The 26,562-nt window shown below is 36.3% G+C and overlaps 2 protein-coding genes across 3 annotated transcripts in view; both read left to right on the top strand.

Annotated features, from left to right (window-relative positions):
• LOC139129632 (adhesion G protein-coupled receptor L4-like) overlaps window positions 1–1,882 on the top strand; it is a 33,639-nt gene extending 31,757 nt beyond the window's left edge. Inside the window, exon 23 of one of the 2 annotated variants that reach the window (XM_070695294.1) lies at window positions 419–1,880. In XM_070695294.1, coding sequence (XP_070551395.1) covers window positions 419–505 — 87 coding nt within the window. In that variant the 3' untranslated portion in view covers window positions 506–1,880. Of the gene's footprint in view, window positions 1–418 lie in introns of both variants that reach the window. The other variant, XM_070695293.1, reaches the window with a different exon arrangement.
• A 2,732-nt stretch (window positions 1,883–4,614) lies between these two features.
• On the top strand, window positions 4,615–25,899 carry LOC139129633 (adhesion G-protein coupled receptor D1-like). Its single transcript, XM_070695296.1, has 19 exons — window positions 4,615–4,734; window positions 5,170–5,532; window positions 9,075–9,152; window positions 12,011–12,076; window positions 12,667–12,720; window positions 14,140–14,228; window positions 14,569–14,682; window positions 15,096–15,237; window positions 16,978–17,097; window positions 18,903–18,969; window positions 19,669–19,842; window positions 20,401–20,521; window positions 20,761–20,864; window positions 21,851–21,950; window positions 22,431–22,587; window positions 22,706–22,772; window positions 23,557–23,709; window positions 24,038–24,206; window positions 24,912–25,899. Exons 1-19 carry the CDS (start codon window positions 4,653–4,655, stop codon window positions 25,059–25,061), a joined length of 2,370 nt encoding a protein of 789 aa, XP_070551397.1. The 5' UTR covers window positions 4,615–4,652; the 3' UTR covers window positions 25,062–25,899.
• The last annotated feature ends 663 nt before the right edge of the window (window positions 25,900–26,562 follow it).

Consider the following 26,562-nt stretch of genomic DNA (forward strand, 5'->3'; position numbering starts at 1 on the left):
TGTATTATTAATATTCAAGAATTTGCAGGTCTTATTATTATATTATATTATATTATTTGCAAGGAGGATAAATGCGTTAATTTGACTTGAATTCATTATCAAACCAACAATAAGGACGGAGATAGTCACAATAAAATGGTTAACGTTTCACAATAACAAGTATGCAGACCTTCACAAAAAAGTAAATAATGCAACAGATTCTTAAAAAAATAGCAATTCTTTCGGATAAAAGAGGGTCGCACGGTCATGACGTTTTTAGTGCACATATGAACTTTTTACGATCTATAAGGAAATTATTTGCAGAGCAAAAAATATTTTTTCACCATTATTTCAATTTTCTGAAAATATTCTATTCCAGTGCCAGCAAGTCACTGTATATAAGAATTTCACATCATTGAATAATTTTGTTCTTTCGTAGAACATTGCCAGCAGGTCGTCAATACGTATCTCTCTCGACAACGGAATTCCTGAAGAAGGTGTGAACAACGAGGAAATTCTGATGTGATCAAGAAACGTCCACCGTCCATGGCAAAATATCAGCATTTTCATTAAAAAAAATTAGTCACCAGCAGAATATTTTAGGTGTCGAATTTGTGATGTCATCGGTATACGTGTGAACTGTATATTTTTCCACATTCTATTCTAGTAAATTTCCTAAATTGTGAATTTCACTAGTCACCTTGTATCAAAACTTGAGATAAATAACATGAAATGGTGTATTTCAAACGAATAAGTAATTTAAAGCTCCACTAATAGTGCATGTTCGTATAGATTTGAGCTTTTCAGTTCTGTTTGCCAAATACATAACACGATTGGAACTGATTTGGGAGATTAGGATTATTGCAGTACTGTTGGTTTAATCAGCATATCTAAGCTCATCTACTTTTCTTCTTTTTTGCAATTCACCTCAGTGTTTTTATGGGCAATATGTAATATTCCAACACTCAGCTATAAGGCAACTAACACCTGTGATAAGATCGTATTCCCTCAAATTACTTCCATTCGTGTTACAGTTGTTGTGCTGTTCTGAAATCATGTAGCGATGCCTTAGTACTCGACCAATCACAACAGCCTACCTCTGTGCAATACCCAGCTTCATTGTGGACCAGCTGAATTTGAATACGAACCGGAATTCATTTGTCAACGATAATATAGCTTGTTGGAAACAATACATTTTGTTGTTAAGTCCGATAAGTCTTGCCTTGGCACACTTTGAGGAGAAGCGTTACTGGAAAATGTATTTGGGTCAAGGAACAAAAGTAATATTATTTCTTTCAAATGCATTAATTGTACGTTTTAGGTAGAACGTTATAATACTGTTGCCCACTCATCACTTAGAGCTATTAGTGGGTTAATTGACATTTGATGCGAATTGGCGAATGAAAATGATACTGTTATTACAGCTTACGCGACATAAAACAGTCATTGAAATTACATTTGCCTTGTTATCTATATGGTAATGTAATTTCCCTGTCTTCACCATCCTCATTTGGATAGCCATTTTATGGCATGCATGAGAAATATGTGGACACTATGTGCTGCAATCAACGAAATCATTAGTGAAATCATTTGCATATCCGGAAAATCTGTTTTACAGAATTACAACCCGTTCATTCAGCAATGTGCATAAAAGGCAGAGGTGAATACTCATCGAACTGGATCATGATTAAGCTAATTTCGTCCATCTATTATTTATATTTACAGACGTAATATGTTTCTCCGCAATATCTAATGATCAATGGATTTGAAAATAGTTTCCATAAAAGGTATCAGAGCACGATGTATTGCTTTGTATTTACTAAAAGCAGTGTTTCTTGTACTGAAATTGATGACTTCAAGTGTAGTGTTCATAATAAAATTATCTCTGCCGAATTGAATTTTCATATTGTGTATTATGCTTTTATTTTGCAATTAATCCAGCACCTGATATGTACAAGCGATCTTTGGCACCCCACAAGTGGATACTAGAAAATTAGTAAATTTCGCACAAAAGGAATGGATGGTAATAAATGGGTCTTTTGTCAATTGCAATCCTATGATTGATAGCTACCTCCGTGACCTTGATTCTGACGAGCTTCAATCCAATAACAACGAATGGCAAGGCACTATTGATTTGTTCATGGATTGACACTCTACAGCTGAAAGCTTTCAAGATTCGTTTTACGTATTTCCCCGCAGCTTTTACAAGAAGGGGTTCGTAAAACGTTATTATCGGGAATCAACCTGTAAAATAAATACACCTGGGACTTGAGAGTGGATCTGAAAACCATTTTTCACAGCGTTGAACTTGAATGTCTTTGTATGTTGGGCTTGGGATGTCATGAAAATGTATCACCTTCACATAGAGGATGGGTTCATTTAGCTCAGCTTAACGAAACTTTGCGACTAGCGTCGATGCATCACTCTAGACATTGTTACAATAGCAATGTGATCATTGAAATCAATGCGACAATACTGCGTGATTCAATTAATAGCAAACGTTATTAATTAAGAAGCAAATATTTTAACGAGCGAATGAACAGACTAAAGTACATAAAATAACAAACAATGTTACCTACTAACTAACTAACTAACCATCTAAATAATTAACTAACTTACTAACTAACTAACTAATTTACTAACTGACTGACTAACTAACTAACTATCTAACTAACTAACTATTGTAACTAACTAATTAACCAACCAACTAACTATCTGAATGACCGACTGACTTACTAACTAACTGATTGACTAACTGACTAACTGACTAACTTACTAACTGACTGACTAACTAACTTACTAACCAAGCAATTATCTAGTGACGAAATATTTTCATTTATCGATTTATTTTGTCCCATGGCTGAATTTTGAAATTTAATGTTCAAACAGAAAACAACCAAAAGTAACAGATAAGGAACAGGCACAACATGCGAGATGTTGTTAATGTTTGACCACATTACAATTACTAAGCTTTCAGGGCTCCCAAACTTAAAAGGAGTTTATAATGCAATATCGATCTACGTTCGGGCACTTTCCCCAATATACTCTGTGGGCTCTAATGCACTATTGATGTGGCAAAGCTCTTGCCGACGTGATATCACTAAAACAACCCCGAAGCGATTCCAAAATAATGCGACAGGACGTAAATACATCTGGAAGTCGACTGGGAGCTACGTTCTCCGTCGCGTTCCGAACAGCGGTAAAGGCGTTCAATTAACGGCGAGATAAGGAAATTACGCTCGCAGGCTTTCAATATCAATTTTATCTGTAATTGATAACGAGAACGCCAGTGGTAAAAACATTCCCATTTTTGTTCTGCGCCTTTCTCACAAAATAGACTCTAGTAACGATAGCATTAAAAGGCTGCAAAAATAGATAGACGCAGCGTGGTGATACATCCTGAATTGATTAATTCATAATTCTGAAAATCTGTCTACAGTGAGCATTAAAATATCCAAAAACGAAACTCTGGCGTCAGCGACTGAATGCATTATTTAATAGAGTTCGATATTTTATAGTTCTTCTGCTCGGTTGTGTACAACTTTTCGTCCTATACAAGGTGACCTACTCTAAAACCATGATCTCTATTTGTTATCAACGATTCATGTGATTTGTTTTGAAGTGCTGATCGCCACAATGAGAGCACAGGGTACACTTCTTGCGTCGGTTGTTTCAATGACGTCAATTCCTCCATTCCCACCCACCATTGTCCTGCAAAAAAAAATTCACTACTTTTGTTGAAAGATTTCCGTCCGTTTGGTTTCTCCTTCCACCATCGGAAGGCGTCGGTGGTCACGGTTTCCGATAAAGTTTGGTCTGCCACGTCTGGGTTTTTTTTGTAGCCGATGGAGTTACTCAAGCTTTTTAACTATCTTTGATGTTGTGGGAATCGCAATTATTCCATTTAAAGTAAACACAGGATTGGCGGGCTTCATCAGTAATTAGTCAGTAATTAATTGGCATGTCGTTTCTCCAATACCTAATTTCGCATGTTGATCCTTGATTCATTTTCTTGTTTTCAAAAGGGATGATTTGCCCTTCAGAAAGAGAGGTTTTTTTTAATTATGAGGTGTGCACTACCTTAGCACGAACTGATCCGGCATTTATGGCAGCAATGATATACAGCTACTTGATTTCATAGGTTATCAATCACAAAATTTCGTCAGAATCGGACTTCATGAAACGCATTAACATGAATCATAATCTTCTTGTCAGTAGATTTATCAGAGGGCATCCAAAAAAGGTCAGCTACAATAGGCCGAATACTGTTTATGACAACACGCCTATTAACAGTTACCTATGTGAACTTTGAACTTTCAGAAGAACTGGATATGACCTATTTGAATGATCCTAATTTGATATTTACAAGACAGCTCCAGAAAATTAGAACGTAAAGTAAATATGGGATCGTTTTATCTGATTAATTGAAGAGTTTACGTTGTCTAGTATTCTTATAAATAGAATAAGCTTCTACTTTTTCATTTACGCAATGACGCTCCTGTTAATGCTCCGTTGTCACCATGACGACGCAAATGGGTCTTACCCATACCCTTTTCACCGACTGCGTAGATGGAACGGGATTAATTACCAACGTGACAGGAAGTTAGGTCCAGCGCGTAACGTTTCGTGACGCTTGACGCGCGTTCTAACACATATCGAGGGATGCATGGTTGATGTGTCCGGCTGCGATGGAAGGACCGCGATTTGCAACTCTGTATGTCGTCTACATTTGTTGTTTCATGTCTCGTTGCCGAGGTAAGTGATATGTAGATATAAGTATGCGTGTGTCTGTGTGTGTCTGTGTGTGTGTATGTGTGCGTGCACGTGTGTGTGTTCATGATAATATGTTTAGCGCTTTTCGACCGATTGTTTTTATCGATGGAATATGATTTCTTTTTGTTGCCAAGAATTATGGCAATAACCTGAATAAAGAACTTGAATCACACTACTTAATGTATTTTTTCAGTTTACTGCTGTAACGTGTTTCGTTTGCGAGAATATAAAGATGATACATGCTGTGTAAATGCATACTGTGTCAAAATATGATCTCCAACGAGCACGTTCCCGTAATGTTAAATAAAGAAGAAAAAATTGTATTTTGTCTACATTTCATCTTACTCTTATCTGACGTGAGAGAGAATTTTAAAAAGATTAAAATTTCAGTTTATGTCTTTCTGTAAAAAAAACCAGGCACAACACCAGAGCCCAACCATCCGAGCAGTTCAGTTTCCGCGGAACCCTTGCAGTCGTTACGAACTGTACCCGAGGAGACGTACGCCTTTGAGAACCATACAGTGGTACTTACATGTGCCGTAGACAACAAGGTCGGTAGACTCCATTGGAAAAAAAATGGGGTGAAGATCAGCAACGAGGGCCGAGTGTTGAACGGAGACGACCGTTTGTCTATTGTGGGGGACCACGACAAGGGTGTCTTCAATCTGCAAATTTCGCCGGCTCGTCTGACCGACACCGGATCGTACTACTGCGCCGTGATGTCCGTCGGGGCACAACCGTGGTTGTTATCGGAATCAGTCGACCTCAACATTTGCAAAGGTAACGGTGTTGGCTTTTCATTCATAACCAGCTGGTCGGATCATACAAAGAACATAAATTGTTGGCGTTAATGATATCTCAGCTTATCGAGAATAATGACTTTTTAGTTGTTTTATGACGGTTTAAGAAACGCATCTTGTACCCGATTGTCGCATGATGGTAACGATGACTGAGTTGTATCTTATCTAAATTTGTATTGATGGCTTTTTGGCTTGTATGTCCTTGTCGAGACTTGAAATACATCAGACCGTCTGGCGTGCCCCTCGCGTTTGCTTGTTTTGCAAACAGTCTATGCAGTCACTGGAGAAAATGCTTTAAGATAGAATGCGCATCAGGGACGGATGCTTGGACTCTCAAGATTTTACAATTATAATTTATAATCTACCACGTATGGATGCTCACTTTAAAGGTCATGCAATAAGAAAAAAAATTCACCTTACAGTTTTTTGGAAAATTGCAATTTTTATTTATCCTATAAAGTTAACACATAGATGAAGGCCATCTGTAATTTCAAATATCGGTAAATGTAAGGTAATTTGTTTTTCTAGTACAAAGATCTGCAAAGGTAACGTGTTGACTTTCCATTCATAATTGGCTGGATCATACCGAAACATAATTCTTGACGTTAATGTTTCAATTCCTGAGCTTTTCGTGAGAAATGTCGTCGACATTGCTTTGAGACTATCTTAGAAAAGAATCTTGTGCCTTATTGTCTGATGATGACACCTGTGACAGAATTTTCTACCTTTTAATTTGAAAATTGTTGGTTTGGGGAGTGTAGGTCATCGCTGAGACTGGAAATACATAAAACAATCTGACCTACCTATCGTGTTTTCCTACATTGCAAACAGTTAGTGTGATTCTTAGAAAAATGGTACAGTCCAAATTGTGCCCCTATCATATCTTCAAGGAATCCGTATATGTAAAAATTAATGGTATACAGTCACCTGTAATCTAAATATGCCCATATATGGTCAAAGGGGCGTTCCTTGGTATTCAATATGCCCGTGTGAGGGCGCTGTTTTAAAAAGCGGCCACCCTCTTAAAATCTGTGATTGGTTAGATGTCCTCTTTCCATGGTAACTGTGGCGAAATTGGAACAGGTGAGAGTATTATAATACCTTTAAACACGCAAACTAGCTACATATTCTATGTTGATATGACTAATGAAGGGCGACTTAGTCGATATTTATTGCTCAGTTGAGCTGCTCATTCAATTACAGGATAATGGAAGATATCTTCATATTTGCGGATGGCGCATGCATTTGAAGGGTGCTTCAATAACGGCAAGCTTAAACCAATCAAACGTAAACATGTTTTGAGTAAGTGCTTGTGATAACATAGTACCGACGATATTGAACGTTAATGCTAATGAGCTTCACTAAATTTCCAGAGTCCGCACAAACAACCGTGGCTCCCTTTTCTCTTGTTAGTTTGCACATGAAGGATGTGTTTCGTCTTCGCGTAATATAGATATGAAGTACTGCCCGATACGACATCGGAACCAGACTGTTTGTAAAGTGAAATACGATGCAATTTATTCCAGCTCTACGTTGAATAATGATCGGCAATGAGACACGATTATTTCAAAATGAATTGTAGCAAATGACATAAGGAAACCTTTTAAAATAATTTCATTACCGTACGGTACCTATCACAAGCTAAAACACATAGTATATTTGTTGCCGAGAAAGGACTCTTACAGTAAATAATTGTACTGCTTCACACTACCGATCAGAAGCTTCGAATATAAAGACACGTATTTTTTTCAATCACTGTTGCCATTGATGTGTCCATTTACAATTGTACTCAAAATAATCTATACGGCAAGTGTTAGATTGCATGCGTTAAAAACACATTAATAACCGGCAGATTTACTGACAAGAAAAATAATGGTCGGCTACAAAGGCAGAAACTAATGGACATCGAACAGTGTAGCAATAATAACAACGTAAATTTTGTTCCCACTATAAATTGGAAAGGAACGTAGCGATCGAATACGACTACATCATGACTCGGTATATTGTAAAAATAAACATGTCGAGATAGTCTAAAAAGAATATGGCGAACTAGCAACTACTAGTGGAATTAATTTGCGAAAGACGATTTCAAAAAAAGTACACAGAGGTAATATGCTCCTCCAAAGTGAAAGACTGAACATTTTTGCTCAAATATTTCTGAATGAAACTGTCAACCATTCTCTTACAAAAAATCAACGGTGAAAACTGGGGGTCACCGTGCAAAGATTGGAACTAGCGAAACAAATTACTCAACACGCATTTTGCGATATTTGAAATTCAAAATGGCCGCCATTCCCGTGTTAACTCTACGGGGGAAATTTAATTTTGGATTTTCGAAAAACTTAGCTGGTAAAAGTTTTTTCTTTCTTCAAGAGCTTCAAAATGAGCCCCACAAGTGGTAGATCAGAAAAGAACCGTAGAAATTTGAGAGTCAGACTATCTATCCCCGAGGGGATACCTCAATGAAGCGATCACAGTAAAGCTTCCCGCTCATTTTTAAGTAATTAAGATTGAACACCAATCATAAGGTAAAACCAACGTCACGGATTCTGTACAACAACGATCAGAATATATATCAATAAGAATTTAGAAGTTTTTTTTTCCAATTTCCACTCAAATAAAATGAGTTCGAGGCTAGATATATGGCTAATGATATTTTGTTACGTTACCTGGACATTTTGAAATAATACGTATGCACCCTTTTTCACTTTTTGTGTTTATAATGTTTTTATTCGAGTCTTTTCAAGAAGGAGCTCAGAGTTACATTACTTTCAGATAGGTGGAATTACATGTAGTGGTTAACGTGTTACTTCTGTCTTAAATAAATTTTCCTGTTGGCCAACCATTTGCAAGTACTTTCCCCATTACTTTATGTGTATGTCAATTTCGTTCTATTTACCAGTTACCGATTAACCCCAGACACAAAATTACGCTTTTTCATGTTTAAGAAGATTCGTATTTTGACTACAGCGTTTACTTCAAGTCGTGAAAGTGCACTACACGTGCACCAGGAGTTGTTCGCTTAACTGGAGGAAAACACGTTTCATCTTGTAATCGAGATTTCAGTTTGTATTGCGATCAAAATTACGGGTATTTGTTCGAACTTCATAGCATTTCTACATCCACTTTCCGTTCAGTTCGGCGGTTTGTGTCGTTCCGCATTTGATGTAGACAGCTGTATGTAATACAGAATTCGTCCCCAATTTTATGTACACTGTTAATGGATACTTTACTGCTGACATTGTTGTGTATTTAAAAGGCAGACAGATGAAAGCGGAATGAACCCTTGCTTCTGAAGTTTCCTTTGATATCGATATTATCTACCGGCCACAGATTCAGCAGTGAACATATCAGATAATGAAGGCAGCACAGACGTTCTATAACAGCAAGTCGCACTTATTTTTGTAGCTGTCTTCACTGTGAAATTCTCTTAACTTTTCATTCATTACATCCTCAACAGAGTCGACATTTTAAATACTCCGTGAAGTATTGAGTGGTCTTCTTTTTTATTACATTTTTCAGCTTCGATGTGTTACGTCGAATTGGGTCTGTATCACTGTAGATGTACTGACGTCATCAGCAGACAGAATACATCAGAAAGTGAGTTTACAATAATAGTCTATTATGTGTTGCTTGTAACATATGCAATCCGTTTACTGTTGCTGATATTATTGAATTACTCTATATCCAACAGAAGTATTGATGTAAGAACCCTCTCGTATTATTTTTCACTAGTCTATTAATAATTTTCCAGGGTGTATATTGTTTTATTGACATTTGAGAGATATTCCAGTGAATATAACAATATTTAGTCGAAAGGAGAAACCTTCAAATTTTTTCCCCTCAAATTTTCATTGATTGGTTCACTTATTGATCATTTGGTGTGATGTGTGTGTATGTATGTGAGAGAAATGTATGCACACATAACGTACGTATTTGTGCGTGTGTACGTACTCCGCTTTAATTTCATTACAAACGTTATGTTCAGCTTATAAGACACTGCACTAAGCTAATAAGTATGTCCGACCATAAATTTGTCATGAATTGACAAATTATTGATAATTGAGTTAATTAAGAGCAGGTTTTGAGGCACTTTAGTAAATTTGGAATATTTCAAAAGTGATTAATTGTTGGTGTGCCTCAAGGTTGATACAGAGACCTGTAGTTTTTACAATCATGAATTAACACGTACTTGCATAGCTCTAAGCTAGTTACGGCTGTTGATGATCAAACTTTCATTACCTCAGGAATTTTTGTTTCTCCTCTCGTGCTAAGAGGCATTCGAAAATGATGTTGTGTCGATTCGAGACATGGTTAATGAAGTTTAATTGCGTTGGATCTCGTTAAAGGCTAGATGTTGCAAACACTCCAAGTGAACAAAAAGGCATATCAATTCATTTGGAACAGATCTATGGAATCAATCTTAAGATTGAAGGGATATTAGGAATAACTAGAGGTAATGTTGATTTCATGAAACAAACATATTGGATTATTTATGCCATATACTCATAGCCGAAGGTTAGCATTACTGGGACCTTTGTACAAAACTATTCATCTTCACCTCAGAATGTCCTACATTAAGGGCTAATTGAAACTGCTTTTGATTACCGCAGTGTCTTGTGGGAAAACTTCTTCTTAAATATGATATGGTCTATGAAATATAGAAACGGGTATTGTGAGTACTGCCAAAAGATTCACCCGATAACGTTGTCAAAGTTTTCAACTTCTGGGTAGTGTATCTACGCTGCACACGCATTTTCTCTTCGGATTCGGACTCCCAGCAGACTGTGCGTACTCACCAAGCGAAGAAGACAGTGAACAGAACCGCTCAGAACCCAATCCCCACTCAAAGGGGAACATGTAAACGAATTGCCGTTCATTTCGACGGCGGCGTTTTCTGCCAGCTAGATGATATTTGTAGGCAGCAACTGATAAGCTCCGTTGATCATCGCTTTGTCCAATAATTGATTCCCAGACAACAAGTGAACCTAAAACCACGTGCTGTGCCAGTTTGTCCATGGCAAAGTTTCGAACTGAAAACATGTGCCTACGTGTCTTTGATACAGAATAAACTGTTGGTCAAAGAGCAATACATGGCAGAAATATGTGATTACAACATCCGAAAAACACGTAGAATATGACTTCATGATTTTTTTTTTAAGTTTTAGGGGATTATTTCAAGTATAAGAAGTTACAAAAGTAAGGAATTTTATCTCCTGCAAACGTACATACAGCACCACCTGTGGTGGGGGTCAAGAGGTCATTATGTAGGCTGGTCCTCTTTTGCCCAAAACAGTCCTCCAAGCAAGACGGCCATTTCGGTAGCTCGACCTCATCTGAGCTTAACAACGTTTCGGAAAGGCAAGAAAGTGGACTAGAAAGTGTCCATTGTCGCACTTTTACCAGTCAGTTATTCCACAATGAATTGCAAAAAGAGACGGGGAAAATGAGTGTGTCGCGTCAAAAAGCCATCAGGAGGGATTTTAGAAATTGGTTCTGAGTTCATTTTATGGACATTTGAAACCAGTGCTTTGACATTAGTTCTCGCAATCTGTGCGTAGATTATTTTTCAGAAAAAAGAACACCAGCTAGGCCTCGGAGTTTGCTCCTGGGCACGGAATATTATTCGTCACCTCGTGGAAATAAGTACCATATTGTGGCAAGGGACTAACCAAGAATTTGAAGACAACGGTTGCCTCTTAGCGTAGCGAAACGAATTATTTCAAATGAAAGGAGTATATTGTCCTTAGTCCCCTTTTCAATAGCAGTTTTTGGTAAAAAAACCCCACTAACATACATGGTTTTAATCTTGCAAAAAGATAAACGATTCCTCAAAAAAATATCACAAAACATTTTCTAATTCTTACAAATGTAGATATTTCACATTCATTATTTCCAAGATACCGTAACGATCAAAACGAGCCTATTTACAAACGCAGCGTAAGTAAACATGATCTTAAATTTAAATAAATTTGAATTCAAAAACAAGACATGATGAGCGACAGTTTTCTGAGTATTCATATAATCGTTGAAGGTCACTTTGGGTTTTTTACTTGCATGTCGTCTAACAGAGTTCTGTTGGAATTGATTTTAAAATTTATCTTCTAACGCAAGAACGTCCAATTGCGGATGTATTCACACAACTTGTAATCGTTGTAACCTCTTAACTTCTTGATGCAAGTGATCCGAAACTATACATGCGCGAATGTTTGAAAGTAGCTACACCTTATAGGTTGATAGGTAGGTGGTAGGCAGATTGGTCTGTCGGGAGGTAAGTAGGAAGGCGGGAGATAGGTAGGTAGGTAGGCACATGTAGTAAGGTAATATGTGGGTAGGTATGTAGATAGCTAGGTAGGTAGATAAGCAGGCAGGCAGGTAGGTAGGTAAGTACTTGATAGGTAGGTAGGTTTATATTTTCTCTTTTGATACTTCATGAACTTCTTTTTTCATGTTTTCAGTTACTTCCGTGTCTATGTCTCCGATGAACATCACCAATGAAGCATTTGAAGTGGTTTTCACAGACGGTAAGTCGTTTAAACAAAAATGACCTAATTCATAATACGAGTGAAAGTTTTCTTTCATATGTGAAATTAAGTATATTAAGAATTTCCCAATTTACAGAAATGCTGATAACAAGTCAAGTAGAAAGGCTACCATTCATGTATATATATATATATATATATATATATATATATATATATATATATATATATATATATATATATATATATATATATATGCATACAAACATACATACATACATACATACTACAATTGTACCTACGTACCTACATACATACATACATAATACATACATATAACATACATAGATTAACAGACAGACAGACAGACAGACAGACAGACAGACAGACAGACAGACAGAGGCAGACAGACAGAAAGACAGACAGACAGACACCCATATATATAATCTAACGTATATATATATATATATATATATATATATATATATATATATATATATATAATATATATATATATATATATATATATATATATATATATATATATAATAATCTAAAATACACACACTTTTGTATATAATTCCAAAAATGTTGTTAATCTGTCTACTGACCAATCAGTCTCATTTCTTTAGGAACAAGTAATTGCGATTGCTTTCGCTGCGAAATGGACATACATATTGACACTGGTAAGCAATGCGCATATAGTAGGCACGATCGAATATCCATTTTCTTCAAATAAAAACCTACTGTCTGTCCTTTCTAGTCACAAAATAACACGATAGAAATCATAAGATCAGGGTGGAAAAGGTTCTGTCATTTTGTTGTAGTCTTTTCTAAATGTAATTGTTACAAAATAAAATCACGACAGAAAAAAATCGTCCACTCGCGACTTGTATTTAGGAAGAAGGAGTACTTCTCTTTCTTCATAAAATAAGCCTTCAGTATATTCGTTTTACTTAATGTTGAGCTCTAGGCTAAAGCTTTTAAATGCATTTCCAGGAATATTCAGTGATAAACACATAGTCATTGGTAGAGTCCTTTCAGCAAGGAGCTGACGGGCATTCTGTATTCTATGTTCAGTTATATGGGCTCAATGCCGCATCTGAAATTGGTTTTTATTTTCTAAAAAAAATCGTTTAGATTCTGTTGATGTTAGCGAAAAATTATAAACGTCATATTCCGATTATTATCTTATACGGCAGTCAGCTTAAGACGCCGTTAATCCGAATCGCGTGCTTCATCAAAAGTCCCATCAACGAACGATTTTAATGTGTAAAATCCATATCTTTCGAAAAGATAAGGGGCAAAATATAAGTATTGCTCTAAGTTGAAAAGAGGCTTTGTCTGCTAATACAGTTTTAAGTGATGAATATTAAATGAAAATTTCAATTTCATTAAATCGTAAATTTCAAGACTCTAGAATGTGCGGCTTGGACACGTCAGCATAGAAATAATCAACTCAGTCTAAATTAGGGTATCATAAGTGGTGATATTTAGTTTCAGGCGAGTCATAAAAGAATTATTGTCGTGTGACATTTGCTGGAAATGTTTATTTGCTAATTAGGGGAAATTGCTAATTAGGGGATGAGTAGAATGCCTGAGTCGTCTTCATCTCTTTCACAATGGACGTTATTTGACATTAGATTATTTATGATCCCAAAACTTACCGGAGACACTCTGTACAGTATGTATAAAGTGGTTTTCCTATTGTAAAAAATTATCCTGATCACGATTTTAAAGAATGAGTAGTTTGTCTCCAAGACTACACAGGATATTACATCTTTTGATAGTTTGACGTCCATCGCGTTCACAATTAGAACTTTGCAAGTAGATACCTGCTAAATGCGTTTGTGTGATAGTAAAATGAAGAAGTAGTGTCAATTAATTTTACACTTCAATAACCATGCTTAGTCATGGAGTCTTCAATGAAACCGGTGAACTCTCACCAGAGGAAAAAAGGATCAAAGGTTATATAAGGTCCTGAAAGAAACCGATGGAATTCCTTGTATTGATAAGAATTTAGCTTAAGTGTCCAAAGAAAGTTTCAAGTTCTGCATGTACATTTACTTAAGAACTGATGTCAATTTTTTTTATTTCGTTTTCAGGTCGTGAACTTCTCCAGTGTTTTAATCAGGACACCATCAATGGAAACAAATGCCCTCCTCCATTGAATGGATCTGCCTGGCATCAAAGAGTAAGATTCGATTTTCTTTTATAATTATAATCTTTTCTATTTCGTGTTATGGTTACTTGTAATTCCCCGTCCGATCCAGTTCATGTCCGTGAATGTGATGACGTTCGTATTGAGGTTGAAAGGAACGCAGACTTTCACGAGGGGGGGGGGGGCGGTCTTGTCTAGTTTGTAAAATGGACTTCAGCATCGTAGGAAGATAAGTTCGTATTTTTTCGAGCACAATACCTACTGGAGTGACTTGGCTTGCTAGCTTTGTACACTTATCATTGACACAAGATTATATATGTCTTATGTTTGTTTCAAAAAAGTTAATAGTCATTATAAATTTTGTTATCTTCAGTTTACGGAAATCTCAGCCATTAATGTTCAAGGAGCGAGTGATGGCGTCATACTCGACAATTTCAAGGCAGTTTTGAAGCAAGGAGTATCTGCAATCATTGACAAATCTACTAAGGTATGTAGTTTAATATGTCGAACTGACGTATGTATGTATGTATGTATGTATGTATGTATGTATGTATGTATGTATGTATGTATGTATGTATGTATGTATGTATGTATGTATGTATGTATGTATGTATATGTATGTTTGTGTGTATGTATGTATGTATGTATGTATGTATGTATGTATGTATGTATGTATGTATATATGTGCATGTGTCTATGCATGTATGTATTATCATTGTGGGTTTGCACAAAGCAAAGAACTTAACTTCATATTGACTGTTGGGCAATGTGTGTCTGCATGCCAAATTAGTGTCCAGGGACCTGCAAACCATACACCCCTTGTATGTGGTCTATTCTTATCATTCTTCCTCTAAACGAACACAAAATACCAAATTGATGTAAATACTTTATGTTTTGCAGAGTAATTTTACTTTTTGCCACGCTGAATGCAGCGATACCATGCGGCAGGTTGACGCGTTCGGCTTACACCTCATACAAGAAATCCATGATCGCTACATTGGCAACAAGACAATCGTAATCAAAATGGAATATGCCTATCTAGGTATGAAAAAAATCAATCATCATTATCGCCATTGTAACATCATCACCACCACCATCATCCTCTATTGTATCAGATATGCATATATACGCTTCATGTTTTAGACATTAAATCAAACGCATTGAAAACTGCAGTAAACGTTTCTGCTTTTCGCAGAAATGCGCGCAGATGCCGCGCTGTAATGGAAATAAATACTTGCATAATAAAAATGGGTATCGGTATCTTTTCAGAATTTTCCCAGGTGAGAGCGACACATTTTTCTTATGGAATTTTCAAACCTTTTCATGAGCTCGTTGACTGCGGCCGTGTCCTGTTGTTTTTGTTTTTGTTTTCTGTTGATCAACAATACTCAGCATAGTGTCCAGTCCGCTTGTTTGTGCACATTGTATCACTAAAATCCTATGGCAAAACTACAGAACAACTCTTCTTGGAGGCAAAACTCCCTGAAAGATATCATAAGCTGTCTATTATTCAAAATACAACGGAATTGGTGTGATGAGTCTACCCTGTTTTCTACGCGAATGGTAATATATCTTCAAGTCACGTGATAACCTTTTTCTTTTAAGTGTTAATTTGTGGAAACCCATTCACCATCGAAGAAACGATCTCTACACCTCCCGATATTGATCAGACAGAGTGCGAGAAAAAAAAGATCACACAGTACACTACATACAGGGAATCGAGCACTTTCCCAAATCGAACATACATCAAATTGTGCTGACTAGTACACAAATAAAAGGCTAATTTATGTAGAGTACGCTCCAATTTATTAAATGATATTGACGTTAACAGTATCATTAAAAGCACCCATTGAGAAAAAGAGTGGAAAGGCCAACCAGGACGGCACGGCAGATGTAATGAACCCTAGCAGTAAACTCATACTCCGTTATATCTCTGGAGGGCTTTGTTATGACAACCATTTGCATAACAAAAACAAAATATCGTCCTCATTATCGCAACTGCATTTAAAGTGTTGGTAGCATATGATGGACGACAAATAAAATGAAACATGTACAGAAAACATCTTAAATTTCTAAGAATGATATACTACGTTGAAACATATAACACCCTATAATTTTATACGTATCACAAAAATCAACCCTCAAAGATGTTTCCGACTCATTATTTAAGCATTACTGTGTCTTTTCAGGGTAGACTTCTTAAAACCTTTCTTACATGTTGAATTTTAGTCGTGCTAAGTAAAACTTGTGTTGCTCTCTAAGCAGTAAAGTTTCGCAGCGATATATTTACCAAAATATAACTGGGAATATTTATTGCATCAGCACCATTTCTATGGTTCTTTCCTGGTGATAAGAAATATCTTGCTTTTTTCCCTTGACATTTACACCAACTTTTAAGTTTATCTAAAGGCTTCTCGTAGAAATTCTGAGGGAAATATAAGAATCAGATAACCCTGCGTTCCTTATGGGTGTATCCCTAACACAGGGAGACTTTTTATTCCAGATGAGACTACACTGTAAGCGAAGTGTTCATCCGATTAAAATTCAATGGAAAACAAAACTTTGCATGATATAAATTAGATAGTCCGCAGAGAACGATATTTGCGCCACACCAAAGAAAATGACCCTTAAAGCCTACAATCTATGTGAACTTAAGTGACGAAAAGTTAGATCTGACTTTTTACTTTTCTGACTTGCATTTTTAGTATTTAATATTCGAATGACTCTAGATTCCAGGGCGACATACCAAATGCACTACTTGTATATTTGTCTTTTCATACAGGTATCATTATCGAACTTAGCAGTTTGTTCAGCGAGGACGTTCAGGAATACATCTTTCCTTCCGACGCTTCTCCTCTCGATGCAGACACCATACGGCTACCAAGACAAGTTTTGCCCTCAGGTAAGGTTCTTCCTTTTCAGTTGAGTTGAACGACGATTTCCGCGTCAGATAAATTATTCTCTAACACAAATGACCCACTTGTAATACACACACACACACGGATATAAAGTCCCAGGCGTGTCTGTGGACACACGAACAGACACGGCGACACACACCGTGACGCTGACGCGCGCTGTCAATTGAAACACGTGATGATATGATACCATGCCATGTGTGCCAAGTACGTTCCACTAAACGATCTGATACACACAGTTTAATGAAATGTTCATTAGCATGCAGAAATACACACCTAATCAACACCTTGGTTACGATCTTCTTCAACCAAGTATCTTGTCCCCTGAGATGATTCTTCTATAACAACTACTTGACACCGAAACCTCTACTTTCTGCTACCTCCGACTTATGTCGGTGGAATTCTACCGCCAGTTGTTTGTCATATTTCAACCTCACCAATTTACGTTCATATATGTGTAGAAATTGTTATTGAACAAATGTTATTATTGTAATTAAAAACTATCTACTGTTGATTGACCAATCAGAGTGCTTAATTCAGGGTGTTTTATTTACTCGTAAAACCTTGGTCACCAAATTCCAGAAACGAATGACAGCGCCGTAGTAAAGTACTGTCCTATCAAAAGTGAACATGTCATATTCTGTAGACATCTGGTACGTTTTAATATTCAAATTTGGTAACACAGCGGAAACCAGATGCAACACAAAACCTGCTGTGCCCTAGGGCATTTATATAATGTGCCCTAGGGCATTTATAGGATGTTCCATTACATTGGAAGGCTATTTCACAAACAAAAGTTTTAATTCATATCCTAAACATGTTACATTGACAAAGGGGACGGTTGACGTAAACACATTGAAAACGAAAATATATCAGTCAGGGGCGATAGTTTTTAAGTCGGATAAAACCCTCGTACTTGGGCTCTTCTGGTATATAAAGTCCAACCCTACGATAAAATGTCTCGGCCTGCGGCCTCGACATTTTATCGTTGGGTTGGACTTTATATACCAGAAGAGCCCTCGTAGTCGGGCTTTATCCTATACATAACTCACGACTCGATCGGATCCAAATTATATTATTATTAATATTCCTTTTGATTTCGGTCCCACGCACAATTTCATGACCAGTTTCACAGGACATGGTGTAAAAGCTCAAGGAAATTACATTACATTCTGGAGAGAGAATTATGCGTAACATTATATTTGAAGCAAGGAGAATAGCAATTTAACACTATGGTAATGGAAAACCGCAAAACAAATATTAGAGAAAGCATAGCCTTTCCAGAGTGAAGTTACCACTACAAATGGTGTATCGCAATATTTTTATGATAAACTACGAGTTGTTGATTATAGAGCTAAGCGATAGTTAAGTTTAATGAGGTGTCTTGAATAATATTTGTTCGTTGCGGTTTGCGGATGGCCAGAGTGTTGATGCAAAATGATTAAAAACATTGTTTAAGGTGTTAATATATGATTGCTATAATCTTGCCTTGGTCCCTCCCCCCTCAAAAAAATGGAAAATTCTCGTGTGGTATACATTTACTATTTGTTTTATTACACAAAGTGTTTTTTCATTTTTTACCTGCCGATGAGGTATATTTGAGAAAATTGCAGAATAGCAAACAGAGAATATTACTAGATATGTTTGATTGATTTCTGGCAGTGAAATGCCGTCCAAGCGGCGGCGACAGTTTAAATAAGTATGAAAGCTCTCATATTGGCATGGAGTGGGATTCATGAGACTAGTCTCTTATAATGCCCTAATTAATTTCATTTCATTGAATTATCCCAAGGGACTGGATACTTGGTGAATGTAAAATACGCAGAACCGAATGTCGTCATGGAAACTGCAAATATAAGGTATGCTGTGTACGCTAGGTGTGTAGATTAATTGCACTGAATGTTGCTATTAAGACCACGCATGATTGGTGGTGGTGTAAATCAAAATATAGTATACAAGCAATATGAAAATGGCACGAAATGCAAATAGATAAATTTTTAACACGTGGGAAATAACTATCGTCTAATAGAAAGGAAATTCCCGGTACAGGGTTAAATTGTTTTATTGTAAGTCACGGCAAAAAAAATTATATTTCGTAATTTATTCGGATGTAAAATGCTTTGTTACTTGGTATTTGGCGTGACAAATACAGAATAAATATTATTTTAAAATACCAACAGTAATTTGCTTCTCATTTAACATACCTTTTTGCATGGAAATATAGAACGTATGATTATACTTCAAAATAATGAAAGAGTGTTCAACATTTAATTTTATCAACACAACGTGCATGCTTGTACTCTCAGCCACATCATGATTGGATGAACTTAAGTCCGATTCACCATTATCGCAACGTGACTGAGTTGTGTTTATAAGGCTATGACTTTTTAAAATTTAATTATATCAGACAACTTGCATGTAAACAGAAATACTGAAAATGTTGTAAAAAGTCAAACATTTCTGTCACTTTAACTTAAGGGGTGACTGGGCGATGGAGATGGCCGATATTGCGCGAAGATTTCCTTTTCATGATAGACTATATTACTTTGTATTTTCAGCGTTCAAGGTCGATCACTGCAGAGTATCATCCTCTCAAGCAAGGTACATCCGAAGCCAATGTTTCCTTTGCCAATCAATGCACCAGTGAAACTTGCTTTTCAACACCACGATCTGCTTAATGCGTCGGTCAAGGATGTGAGTTGTGAATTCATAGAATATGGAAGGTCAGATAGGTAGGTAATCCATGCACGACCTTTGTAGTACAAACTCACATCGTGGTCACATCTGACATTTTCAAAGGCTTTAAAGCGTGCAGCTTTTCGACATACAAAGATTGCATCGCTTGCTTATGTTAGAGTAACTCTATGCTTTGTCAGTAATTGACCACGAGACGTCAAAGACTTGTTCCTTCTCTTTTAAGTTTCAAATAAACTTTGAGAGCTCTGTATTGTTTGTGTATCTGCTATTACGGAACGGTTGCATGTGACTAGCAAAGCGCGCCTTGAAGATGCTATCAGTAAGGCCGTTGTAAACCTTCTTCTTGTTAACTCCAATTGATACCTTGGCCTTGTAAACGACATCTGTTTGAAAATGTGGGTAAATTCTGGAATGTCTTTCTTCCTATTTTTTTCTTTATTTCAAGTTTTTAGGTCAGTGGAAAAGTTGAGTTTAAAACTGACAATAATGTGAATAATATGAATTGAAACGGTAAACAGATTTCATAATCTTTGTTATTGATAACATACATAACTTTGGAACTGAAATATTCAATATATTTCCTTTGTTTTCAGCCATACTGCATCGTGGAATTCCTCTGGATGTGTTGTTCACAGCACAAGCCAGGCTGTAACTGTCTGTCACTGCAACCATCTCACCAGTTTTGGTGTACTTGTTCGATTAAGAGAGTTTGAAGTAAGTCTTGATACTTTAAATGATGTTCTACGCTTTTGGAATCGAAACCGAATATGTTAGAGGTAGATCATTAGATTTTCTTATTACTACATTTAATATTTTTCGTGAGTTTCATAATCGTAAGCCGGATTTGAGGCTAGAAATGAGACAATTTATTTCCTCTTTACCCTTTGGCTGTAAGAAAATAAAGCGACATCGCTATAAAATAAATTATATGCTGATTTATCTTTCATTTCTAGGTGGCTCCAATACACGCGACATCGTTGGAACTGATTAGTGTCATTGGTTGCGGCATTTCTTTATTTACCATCGTAATGACGCTTCTCACCTTTGCTCTGCTCGGGTATGTCTCTTCATGTCATCTTAATAAAATAAAAACAAAAAAGAATGCCGATAACACGTTGTCTATACATGATACCCTGCTACTAGATACATGTATTTAATTGTTTTGTCTAAAATATTTTCCAAGTGCAAATAAAATAGTCCCTATTGGGCAGCATTGGAAAAAGTAAGTACATGACAAAGTGTCTCTGTAGAGCAGATTAACAAAATGGATAGAACTATAGGTGCAATGTTCAAATATAACAAACCACGCCTTGCAAATATTGAATGTAAAACAAACGAAAACTTGAGTCGTGTTTGGTTCTCAATGCAGTTGTAAAAAGCTACATTAATTATTTGAATTACATTGTTTAAAACATATGTTATTATAATTCTAAGGAATAGGGTCATCAATCACCTTTTTATTCACTTTTATGTTTGTTTAGTATTTCAATTTATCATTTAATTGACATCACAAATGCGAATGAAAGAAAAGGTAAACAAAACTGGCCTTTTATGAATTATTTAACCTATTAAATTAATCAAATCAGCGACCGGTATACCACGAGATTTTGACCAATTCTAAAACACATATGCATGGGAGTGTGAGCGAGTGCAATTGTTGAGTGAACTGGACAAAACTGAAACGCTGCTGAGGTACTTTATTGCTATCATTTTATGGAAGTATATCTGGTTTGAAACGCCAAAAAGGCGAATTTTTTCCAGCTGAAAGCTCGAGCGTGTTCCAATCGTACTATATTGCGAATAAAGCATGGCTTTTAAAAGTCTCGACAATCTGCTGGCTTTATTAGCGACATCAGTATACTAGTATGGCATGGTATCAATTTCCTTACAGCACTTGCAGAGACTTTTATTTGTCAAATATGTTACCACTCAGAAGTGGTATATTATGGAAAATGTCACTTTCTGTGTAAACTATCATATAATATAGATAAAGTAATAATTCTAACCAGTGTAAAGTCCCCGACCATATTTACTTTATTGAAGGTTATGCACTAACGAACGCATCATCCACGGTAATCTCTGTGTTGCCATTGGACTTGGACAAATCGTCTTTCTGGCAGGCATAGGACAGACAAGAGACAAGGTAAACAACGCATTTTGGTCTTCTCCACAGAATAACAGTTTAGTTTTAAATGTTTTGACGTAAAGTTACGGAACAATGTATGTCGTTTGGTACTTCTGAAAACAAAGTGGGCTCATAGAGTCTCTTGTCACATACTGTAACGGATCGGTTGTTAAAGTACTTTTAAATTAATGTTATGAAATGGTTCTCCGAAGTGAATTCACTTTTCTTCGATACACTCTATATTATACGCGAAATTAAGCCCAAATACATATTGTCACATGAAATATAAATTGAAAAAGCTGTAGACGATTTGAATTCCCTCTGTTGACAATTGAAATCTTCAGACTTCTATAGAATGATAAAAAATACGATTTCATATTGACATATTTCACGGAACAACCCTTGCTTAAGAAACACAGTCTTTACGGCAATCATAGCTCAGAGAGTTTCTACTGCAAGTACTTTTGGCTACAATCTATTCTATTCTAATCTGCCCAGATTGCCTGTACTGCAGTCAGCGCCCTCCTTCACTATTTCTTTACGTCTGTCTTCTGTTGGATGTTGGTTGAAGGCATACAAATCTATCTCCAACTGGTCGTAGTGTTTAATACAGCTCTGAAGAGACGATTTGTGGTATATCATTTAACAGGTTGGGGTAAGTCCAGTTAAATACATACTCAAAGGTAAAACGCTTCATTTACCTATTTTGCATTTAGTACTGTCTATCCAATCACACGATTAAGAGGGCAATTTATTTATCTTTATCAACATAGGTGTTCCTTTGGTGGTGGTCGCAATCTCTGTAGGAATTGGACATGCCAACTATGTCAGTGATAATAGGTAAGTCAACTGAAAGCTAACGCTGACACGATGTTCCCTTCACTAGACTTATATGCGGGAGCATATATATATTAAACACTTATTACCTGGTTATGAGGGCTATAGCGCCCGCCTATTACCCCAGGGGCCGTGTGTTACCAGATACACATCGCTATTCCCCGAGGCCGTAGGCCGAGGGCTGTAGCGATGTGTTTCTGGTAACACACGGCCACGAGGGGTAATGAACGGGCGCTATAGCTCGAATAAAGACCAGGTTATAGGTGTTTTATAACACACCACACGCTCATGTTGTATTATGTTATAGTTTTTAATGTGTTTTGATATTTTGCACCGCAACAATCCATTGTGACAAGTTTACTTTGCGATATTTCCACAGCGCTTACAGTTGTACGTGGTACCACTTTCTTTCAAAAAATATTCTAAGCATACCTAGCAACAATCCTTGGTTGCACTTGAATCTTTTCGACGATGAGCTGTTTAAATCCTACGCTGTTGGAATGTTGGAAAATGTTGGAAAATCTGTTTTAGAGAGAGGCTTGTCGCTCATCCCGGACGCACATCACGTTCCAGTCATGGTTGCAAAGTTGCAGACGACACTACGGTCATGTGACCGTGTACTTTTCCAAATTTGGTCTGAACTATTTCCCTAGGGAAATAGCTTTCTAAAAATACTCCCGCATATATATATATATATATATATATATATATATATATATATATATATATATATATATATATATGTGTGTGTGTGTGTGTGTGTATATAATTTAAATATTTTTGACAGCTGCTGGTTGTCGGTACAGCATGGTATGATTTATGCATTCGTGGGACCCGTGCTGGCGATAGTGCTCTTCAACACGACGATTTTAGGAATCACAGTTCGCATCATATCCCGGTTACTCGCCAACACAACGGAAGACAAGTATTCAAATATCAGGTATAACCCGCCTCTGGCTAGCACTACAGTCTTACTAGTACCCATGACCAAATATGAAAGGTATCCGGTACGTTAGTAATTTAATTAATGACTTACATTTTTCGGATGTCAAACTTTTGATATGCTCATGAATTCTTAGCTCAACAGTAGAAACGATTACCCCTGTACATTAAAGCCGGTCATTTAAATAATTAATGGTTTGAGGCCAGTTTAACTAACAAAACACTGTGATAGAAAAGATGCAATGTTTTTTCTAAATAGTCGACAAAAGATTTGCAAGCTTCTGAGGGATTAATTTAACATGTTCTATACATATGCACGTTTTCAGATCCAGTTTGAAAGCAGCAATAGTTTTGTTACCCTTGCTGGGCATGACTTGGCTGTTCGGTTTGCTGTCTGTTAGTCGTCACACCATCTTCTTTGAGTACATCTTTGCCATTCTCAACTCACTCCAGGGTTTCTTCATATTCATCTTCTACTGTTGGAATAGTACAGAGGTGAGGTCAATGTAAATTAAATTACAGTTAACAAGAATAAATAAATACACATTAAAAGTGACTAAGTAAAAGAATAAATAAATAAATAAATAAATAAATAAATAAATAAATAAATAAATAAATAAATAAATTTCATCCACCGCTGCGTTCCGCTTATATCTTTGATTGTTTGTGGACGATAAACGAAAATTTCAGCCTTGGCTTGTGAAAGCGCTCTGATTTGAATATGATTTAGTTTATTAGTTTTCCGGCACAACACTGCAGTGTCTCATTAAGGGGTCTTGTCAAATTCAAACAGCCCGGCTTGTTATTATAAATTTGCCGTGTAATTAACATTAACACGGGTGAAAGTTATATATCTCAGTGTAATCGATAAGGGTCCAAGAATATAATCGAGGATTACCCTAATCTGAACGTTTTTAGAAAATTGAAGGTTATTTTCATATAATCTTTACTTATTTACATTGTTAAAAGTATGTTTTTTCATTATCATTGTTTTTGGCACTATTTCTACTACGTCTATTATCATAATTATGATTATTATCATTATCATTAATAATATGTTATTGTATTATAGTCATAATCACCACCATCATAATTCTATTATTGTCCACAGCCATCCTCGCTGCTCCTACAGATGTTGTATTTCTATATAGGCTTCTGCAGGTTTTAACTTGCTGTAAAATCTGAATGTCTTTCATGTAGGTGCGTTCACAACTTTCTCGAAAGAAAGCGACTTTCTTGATTGATCGAGAGTACAGCGGGAGTGTTAGGGGATGGTCCACGTTCAGCATGACAGCAAACCGTGTGAAGCCTTCACCGCCAACTAGCAGTACATCTGTTAACCGTGACTGACGAGGAGTGACCCAGCAACACCAGTGCAGTGCATGTCCAAAGACACATAGTCAGACACGAGCATGTACTACAGTCACATCTTCGGAGACCACATAAGACTTACATAGCTATCTGTGTTAACAACCAATCACTGTCTTCACAGTATGGCTAACATCACCCCGAATTATAGTGATGGCCCAGTAAAAGACGGGCGTAACTCAGTTTGTCAACAAACTGAGTGAGAGGGGAATAAAGATTCCAGAAGTCTAGCTCTAAAATCCAATTATGTAGTCATTTTTATGCAAATTGAAAACAAAGAGGAGTTACGTCTGTCTTGCACCAGCTATTTTAGCATAAAAAGAAATGCATCGTCATTAGTTACGTCATTACTAAGGCGTAACGCACCATGCGTTTATGTCCTTTATGCACCGGTCGATTTTCTGTTTTTGATGAATATTCATTAATAGCACCCTCATAATAGGATGTTTTTACAAAACATCCTACAATGAATGCAAAACGGACGTAAGTATTGAGTTATACCATTCGTGCACTGACGTTCTCGTGCAAAAGCTAGGTGCCTAGGGCAAATGAGTTAATTGACTTTTTTCACTTAAAATTTTCACAAAAGATGCATATTATATTCTTGAACAAAAACATATCAAGAACTCAATTTTGACAAAAACATAGTCATGCCACTCTTGCACTGGCCCATTGATAGACCCCACGGTCTATGCCTACATCTATATAATTGTAAACTTTGTTTCAAAAAGAATTATTTATGGCGATGTGTCCCTGAAATTGTATCAAAGGCTCACTTAGAGCTAGATCTGTCCATAGAATGCAAGGTTGCAAGAGACATGAAAAAATGAAAAAAAAAGATATTTACATTTTATTATGTAATATTGTCTTTTGTTTTTAGCGCTCGTCCTTTGACTTGAGGCACTTATATTTTAATTCTTTACTTTATATATATATATATATATATATATATATATATATGTAATATATTCATATATGTATATATTCATATATGATCATATGTTTATCAAATGAACAGTATATTTATCAGATGAACAATATATATATATATATATATATATATATATATATATATGTGTGTGTGTGTGTGTGTGTGTGTGTGTGTGTGTGTGTGTGTGTTTATCACATGAACAGTCTTCTTACTTTTCCCTTGATGAGAAGAGATCAAAATAATTTCTGTAGATTGGAAAATTATTTTCACGATCTGTTTTCTTCGCGGGATTACTTTCATTTAATGAGTAACACGGCCCATCACCCTGGAGATATGCAAATAAATTACTGGCATTATGTTACACCGAATGCCAGTTTTACCGACATACGGACATACGGATTCTGTCACGTGAACTTATCAATCATTGCCTTGCGCTGTCCCGAAAACAAAGGAAGTCGGCCATAGTATTACAATCAAAGTTATTTTGAATATTTTCAAACATATTTGTAAAGGAAGGGCAACAACAAGATCGAAACAGTAGTTCTTATTCTA

The sequence above is a fragment of the Ptychodera flava genome, chromosome 3 (genome assembly GCF_041260155.1).
Source record: "Ptychodera flava strain L36383 chromosome 3, AS_Pfla_20210202, whole genome shotgun sequence".
Classification (NCBI taxonomy): Eukaryota; Metazoa; Hemichordata; class Enteropneusta; family Ptychoderidae; genus Ptychodera; species Ptychodera flava.